The sequence below is a fragment of the Lytechinus variegatus genome, chromosome 1 (assembly GCF_018143015.1).
Source record: "Lytechinus variegatus isolate NC3 chromosome 1, Lvar_3.0, whole genome shotgun sequence".
Lineage (NCBI taxonomy): Eukaryota > Metazoa > Echinodermata > Echinoidea > Temnopleuroida > Toxopneustidae > Lytechinus > Lytechinus variegatus.
The window spans coordinates 15242891-15250646 of NC_054740.1; the positions used below are offsets into that span (position 1 = coordinate 15242891).

The 7756-nt window shown below is 38.1% G+C and overlaps 1 protein-coding gene across 1 annotated transcript; it reads right to left on the reverse strand.

The window, feature by feature from the left end:
• Positions 1-419: 419 nt before the first annotated feature.
• On the reverse strand, positions 420-5714 carry LOC121407063 (thyrotroph embryonic factor-like). Its single transcript, XM_041597986.1, has 3 exons — positions 5482-5714; positions 2867-3226; positions 420-2079 (listed from the first exon to the last, which is right to left on the reverse strand). Exons 1-3 carry the CDS (start codon positions 5591-5593, stop codon positions 1643-1645), a joined length of 909 nt encoding a protein of 302 aa, XP_041453920.1. The 5' UTR covers positions 5594-5714; the 3' UTR covers positions 420-1642.
• Between the last annotated feature and the right edge of the window lie 2042 nt (positions 5715-7756).

Here is a 7756-nt window from a genome sequence, read left to right on the forward strand (position 1 = left end):
ATACATATCACGGGCCAATATTTAAAGTTCCAAATTCTAACAAATTGAATGACCCTCAGGAGATATTTAATAATTTTATATATATCAGTTTTTCCTCGGACTCCTCCAGTCTGTAACTCAAATCAACTACATGTACTTATATTCAGGAAAGAAAATTTTTTAAGTGGGTAAGGAAATTATGCTGGTACTGGAAATTATGTGCTGGTAAATAAATACATGTACATGTACTGCATTGATGAACAACCTTGTTTGAGCTTCAAGGATAGTAAAGAAAACTTGAAGCAATGCCAAGGAAAATATATCTTGAATAAAGTACACAACCTCCATGAATGTCCATTATCCAAATGAATCTGCCCAAATAAATCTCTTTGGGCCATAGAAATCTGTTCGTTAGAGGCAAAATTTTTAAATAAAACAAATAAAAATTTGCTTGAATAAATCAACCTCAGATGATCCAATTCTCATATGAGACTTGGTTCTGAAACATCTACATTTCCATTTAGCCAGAGGACAGGTTAAGCTACTTATTACATCTGTACAGATGATCTTTCACAGAATGAACAATACCCGGTCTAAACAAACCGTAAAAATTATGCCTCTTAGTATTATACATGTACAGTAAATCATGCTATATACCATCTTTGAAAGCTGCAATAACTTCAAAACAAGACAATGCTCCAGTAAGAAACAGTTTACATCAATTTTGACATTGCGATTGAGCTTGATCAAATGCACAGCTCTAATAAATGTGTACAGATGAAAGAAAATTACATTAATATTTAGTATTCATTACTTTAACAGCAATGTAATTAAATAATCATCAATCCAGGACAATAATTAACCAGTAAAAGAGTAATGCTAAATATTAGAGCTAAACCAAAGTATGAATCTGTATGCAGTCTAAAAGCTAAACAATTTGATAGTCATTCAAACATTTCAAATAATAAAACTTCATGATCTATGTGTACATCAATCAATCAATCAATCATAAGAAAATTGTTGATCTTCTTTAAATCATTCACAGCACAATTTACACTGTATGTAATAAAGCTTTAAGTTTTCACCATGGCACAGAAGGGAAAGAATGAAAGAGGGGAGGAATTTAAGAATCATATTTTTTATAATTACCACTAACCTTTGGTAAAAGGGCTTAAATGTGATTACTCAAAGGTGACTTTCCCCTTGAAGAATGAAATCTTTGTATTCATGGGCAATTTATTTAAAATTACAATGTACATGTACAATGACAATTTTAAAAATGATACTACAGGTGAAATTTGTACAGTGTCACTATCTGTATAAATTCATGTTTCATCATACCAAGGCAGTTTTAAATTTGATATAAATCTAATTACTTCCAATCGGATGAACACATTCGCAAAATAATTACCCGATGAGGATTAGAAATAGGTATCGAAGGACTGAATGGAAGCAAATGAAGTCCGAATAAAATGCATCATCATGGACAAATTGATTCAAAACAAAATAATCGCTGCCAGCTAAAATCTGAAGGAAGAAGGTTTAATATCCCAACTAAGACTGAGTGAACTGATGTAATTACACTGATGTATATGTTTTTATCATCCTTACATTGAATGACTGACCATTCATGAATTTACAGTTATTGGGATGAAACTATGGGCTAGTCCATCTTTGAAGCATTGAGACGCTTTTCATAACTCGCAATGATCTTCTTGAGTGTTGAATTTTCCTTCTTCAGTTCAAGGACATCATCCTTGAGGGCACCATTTTCTTTCTCCAAATAAGCTGCTCGGATGACGATCTGGTTTTCTTTGATGCGCCTTGCATCTCGTGAGCGCTTAGCGGCAATATTGTTCTTCCTTCGCCTCTCCCAGTACTTATCATCCTTCTGTTCATCAGGCACGTAGATCTTCCGCGACTTCTTGATCATTGGCTGGGGTTTGAGCTCCTCCTCGGTGAAATTGCAATCCTTTGGATCAAAGGTGTCTTGGCCAGGAGCTGTGGCAAGGGCAACATCTGTTTCTGTCAGCTTAAATGGTACATTGATGTGCACTGGACTTGGCTCCCGAACTGGACTCATGTCTGGTGGGATGACGACTGGAACAAAAATGATTGTACAACAAATAAAAAAAAACTTAGCATCTTTTTTTTAAAAAAATAAGTTGCACATTATCTGGTTGTCAAACCTATTAGATTTTTCATTGAAAATATCATCCAGAATTCTTGAAATAAAGTTTTATGAAATCTAATGAAAAAGATGCAAATTTTCAAATATGAACAGGCCTTGAAGTTTGATATTTTTTGGGGCAAGGCCACTTTTCAAAAGGATATATTTTTAGATTACTGTGCAAATCAAATGGGAAGAATTAAAAAGGCAAGTGCAACAAATACATGCATATCCAAGGCTGGAATCCATGGCCATTGAGGCTAATCAATAGCCAGTAGGATAGCCTTGGATCAATTCAAAACCTGAAAAACTATAAGAACTACACAATAGCTCACTGGAAATTGAATCACAATTTTTCCTCTTTCTGAATAATGTACATGTACATGTATGCCATTCAGGATCAAATGGATTTTACTAGTTATATCCAAGATCTAAAAGAGAGCCAGCTGACACATTAATTACATACATGTATTTGCATGAACTGAAATTTTTATAGTGGTTTATTTGGTTAATTTTTGCTACCGTAATTTACAATTCCAAAATCTTCGCTTTTGAATTAGAGAGCACAGCTACATGTACTGCTAAAAACTACGTAAAACAAAACCCAAACAAGTACAACTTTTCTTCAATAAGGCGAGATATTTCTGTACATGCTAAATATGTTTTTAAAAATGCCTCAAAACATAAACTAGTAAAAGAACAGAAAGTGGTCCTTACCTTCTGGGCTGATCGAGTCTGGACTGCTTGGTGGAGGGCTTGGAGTAGGTGATGGGATGTTCAAGGCTGCTCTCAAAGACAAAGATTTCTCCTCCGTGGTTGATTTCTCAGAAACAGGCAACAAATACCCAGACTGAGAGTCATCATTTTCTGGGGCTTTTTCATTGCTATTGTTCTTTCCTTCTGTGACTGCAATTCCATTCTCTGAGAGGAATTCATCCAGGTCCATGTACTCCAGCTTGAGGTCGTCATAGGGTGTCTTCTCCCACAGGGCAGGGCCAAGGAAGGCAGAGGCCACATCCTCTGCTGCATAATCCAAACCAAGGAGTCCTGCCTCTTTGTCTTTCTTTCCATCTTTTTCTAATGAGAAAAAGCACATCGATTGTAATCTATATTACAGGTAGTTTAGATTGGATGGACACTCATGCCCTCGCATTAAAAATATGCCCTAGATTGAAAAATATTGTTCAATTTTGTTCACATCCACAAAAAAAATAACAAGTTAATTTTTGAAGACCCCCACTAAAAAAAAAAAATTATCAAAAACATGTACATGTAGGCCTACACAGTATGTTTACAAGCACAATATAAAAAAATACAATAATTTCCAAACTTTAAATCTGAAACCAGAAAACGTTTCAATCAAAAACACATTTCACTTTTTCATAAAAATTCATGGAACTGATTTTATGTATAGAACATCATTACATACACATGGTTAATTGTACACAATCTCAATAGGGAAATGAATATCAAATTTCTGTACAAAGTGAATGGAGAACAATAACTATCCGGGGGGACCACTTCCATTGGATACCATGCGTGACCATGGGGTCTCGAAAAGCACCCTAAACACGTAATTTCCAAATTCTGAAAATGCACCCCTTAACAAGTATTGGTGTGTGAAACCCTACCCTTAACAAGTATTGGAAACAAAAAGATACTCTTGGCAAGTATCCCGAAATGAACCCCTAAACAAGTACAGCGGAATAGTTTAATTTTATGTCACGGGTCCGTCGGTTGTCGATTTTACCTTCATACACATCATTTGGTTTAGTATGACGCTACCTTCTACACCTCACGCAAATCGGACTCTAAACACAGAGTGTTGGGGCAAAAATGACATCCTTTATAAAACATTTTAATTTTGTTTTATCATCCCCGCAAATTTGACCCTAAACACGTAAATTTCCTAGCGAAATAGATACCCTTTTTTCATTATTTTTGTGTTTTTTGATACCCTTATCACGTTACGTACGTAACATGCCCTATCGTGAAAAAGACTTTTTACATGTTTTTTTGGTCACGCATGGTATCCACTCGTCAATGTAAGTGGCCCCCCTGAATAACTACATGTATCAAGCATACTCCAAAAAGTGATTTACATGTACATGTATTCCCCTTTCCTTTAGTTTGTTTTATTGATTAATGAAAACAATGGAAGCCAAAAAAAAAAAAAGTGAAATGGAAAGTTTTTGTACAGTTTTGGAAAAAAGTGGGAGGGCTGAAGCCCCCAGTCCCACTAGTGTACCTACATGTACGGGGGGGGGGGGGGCAGATGGGGCAGTCTGCCCCTCCTGACAAGTCACAACCCATACAAAAGACATATCCCTGCCCCCCCTGATGAGCTTGAATACCTATTCCCCCCCCCCTGACGAGCTTGAAGACCCTTTTTTTTTTGCTTGTCAAATTTTTTTCGGGTACAATTGAAGAGCTTTTTTTTTTTTACTTGTTTAGTAGGCCTACCCTCATAATGGTTGATATTTAGGATAAGGTGACATATGACCTTGACCATTTATTCAAAGAGAGTGTGCTGAATATGCATGGGATGCAGAAAAAGGACAATTTAAAATCAAACTTTTTTTCTGAAAGTGTTTCATTTGACAACTTTAAAAAAAGGCCTAACAAATTAAATTGGTCAAATCAGCCTCTGAAATATGTTCCATATACATAACACATGGGAGCGCGAGTTCTTTGATATTCTTTCGGCATATTTCTGCATTTATTTCATTTTTGATGGTTAACAATAACATGTTTCAAACTATTCTCCCGATCCCGTCGGCCATCCATATAATCTAACAATCATCTACTGAACCAATAGTACCACCACTCAGTGCACAGTACCGCGCGACTGCGAGTATAAACCAGGTACAATCGACTTGTGTCATCGGTGAGCACAAACAACAAACACGTTTCCAAAAACGTGACTCTTGAATGGGGAGCTCACGCGCATGTCAATACAACACATAGACGTACACACACCGTACCATGCTACGCAGAGGACCGCGATCGCGAAAGTCGTTTGACCCCAATACTATTACAGTTTTAGTAACCCCCAAAAGGATGGTTTAGCTTAGTTAGAACCATTCTACATCACTTAACGTAATGGAAAACTAATAATTTAAATATGACCTATTTGAATATCATAAATTGTTTGTCTTTTACATTAGAAATGGTTTGAATCTGCTGGTCAATTATGGGAAGTATTTTGTTGACAACTACACCACAATACACACAACAGCACGTCGTACACAACACGGGCTACACGCCCAATACATATGCATTACATCGCATACAAACTATACACACAACGAAGTGAAGAATATAAATCTCACCGTTGTTATTGCCTGTTGGAGGCTGTAAAAAACTTGGGTTTTCAAGCAGTGACTTAAGCGTAATTCCACGAATATCACTGAGACGCTCCTCCATGCCTTCCATAAAATCCATGATTATCCTAGAGGGTTGGTGACTGCTTCAAGAAGGAAAAAATGATGACTGTTCTCCGGTCTTCTGCTGAGTCCTAGCTCAACGCACGACGTTCCTCTATATCCTATATGATAGCTTGGACGTCTATGAACGTATGCGCGCGCGCGCGCGCGAGGCGCCCGTCGATCGAGTGAACGTACGTACGCGCCGCCAAATCACAACGATCGGGGGGAAGTTCACCCAGACCAAACGTTTATTGTAAAAATAGTAGAAAAATACATTTTTTCTATTTGCGACATCATTTGCAAGCAGCTTCCCATGTAAAGTAAATTAGAAAAAATAAATCAGTCATTTTCTCAGAAAAGTGAAAATGGGTTTTATTGTATACCTTCGATCAGCCGGGATCGACATTCGGGCCTTCAGGATATTTCACACCTGCTCCCATTGGCGGCGGAAGCAAAAAATATAGGGGAGGTCCACCTGAAATTTTGGGATGGACACAGGTAAAAATTTGACGAGCCAAAAAAAAAAGGTTATCAACCTAAATTTTAGGAGATTGGTTAACAAAAATTTTGTGACAAGCCAAAAAAAAAAAAAAATCATCAACTTTTTTTTTGGGGGGGGGACCACACATATTTCGAGGGGGATCCATGTGAAATGTGAAATTACAGGGGACGCAGGAAAAAAATTGACAAGCAAAAAAAAAAAAAAAAAAAAAAAAAAAAGTTTATCAGCACAAAATTTAGCCCCCCCCCATCTCAAATTTAGGGGGGGCTCACGCCCCCCCCCCGATTCCGCCGCCTATGCCTGCTCCTGAACTGAAAGTAGAAAGTTTCTGCATTTTATATCACATAATATGTGGGGCAGATGCTCGTTTATGAAGTCACAAATAAGAAAAATCAAATTCAAATAAGTCTCTTTTTCTAAAATGGATTTTCCTCAAACATCCACTAGTCTGCTATGCAGATCTGCTGGTTTGCAAACCAGCCTGAAAGGGCGAGCGAAGCGAGCCATTTCAGCCTCAGTAGACCTAGTCTGCTATGCAGACTCGTTGAATCAGCTGAGGTACACACACTACAGATGTGGGTCTACATTTGTAGACTAAACATCCACCAATATTTATTACTGTTTTTTTTTTACAACGAACTTTTTGTCAGGATGAACTAATTCCCCTTAGCAGGCGCAGGCCTAGTATAATAGTAATAATAACAAAATTAATAAATAGCACTAATATTGATAATAATAACTAATCAATGTCTCTAGCTCTAGGAAGGAGTTTACATAGCTTTAGCGCTAAAATTAAGTTGTATAAATGTTGCACATTATCCCTGGTGTAGTGGTTTTGAGCGGCTTTGCAAACTGAGGGTTGCGTGTTCGAATCCCATCACGGTCTGGCGTCCTTTGGTAAGGCGTTAATTAATCCACACCTTACAACTCTCGATTTCCCAGGTGCTAAATTTCATTATTATTATTACCAAAAGAGGACGATTTGACACTTAATGATCCCCTTCCCCCTTGTTATGTTGGGTGTATAGCAATTGAGAGAATTTGATGCACATGGATCTTCGCCCATGCGGTCGAGGTACACGGAGGGCCCCCCCCCCCCCGGGGGGGGGGGGTCGGAGGGACCGCGTGCGTGTTCCCGAAATGTCCGATATAAGGGTTATTTTTTCCTCGAATCGTGGCAAGAGAGTGGCATCGTCATATTATCAGCGCCTTCAGCGCAGGTCGGTCGCAGTGCAATCGCCTCGCAGGCTAAAAATAGAATTTGAGGAAGATTCTGCTATACGCTTTGCGGGATTTACACAGATCGCCATGGTCGCCATGATCGCCCTCAAGGTGAGATGGGGGCCTATCATGAACAAGATGAGTAGGCGTATCTCGCTGAAAAAATAATGAAACTCTTATGAAACGAATTAATTTTGTGCAAACGGGATATGTTTAAGCCCCTTGATTCATACACTTTTCTTAAATTTTAATTCTTACTCTCCTATCTATTTCTACTCCTCTCTATTTTGTTGTTGTTGTTGTTGGCAAGCGGAACACAGATTACGGGCCTGCATGTGGTATAAGGACAACATTAGCACTCAGAAAAACTGACGGCAGTCTAAAATTAAGATCCACCGGGAACTTTTCTGCCACTGGCGTAAATCCTTGCGTCACGCTCACCGAATGGCGGATAAT

Bases quoted from the DNA above. Each gene is read 5' to 3' on its own strand.
- LOC121407063 (XM_041597986.1), bottom strand. From the start codon at position 5,593: ATGGATTTTATGGAAGGCATGGAGGAGCGTCTCAGTGATATTCGTGGA. The intron at 3,227-5,481 runs GTGAGATTTATA...TTTTCTCATTAG, and splicing joins TCCAACAGGCAATAACAACG to AAAAAGATGGAAAGAAAGAC. The intron at 2,080-2,866 runs GTAAGGACCACT...TTTTTGTTCCAG, and splicing joins AGACTCGATCAGCCCAGAAG to TCGTCATCCCACCAGACATG.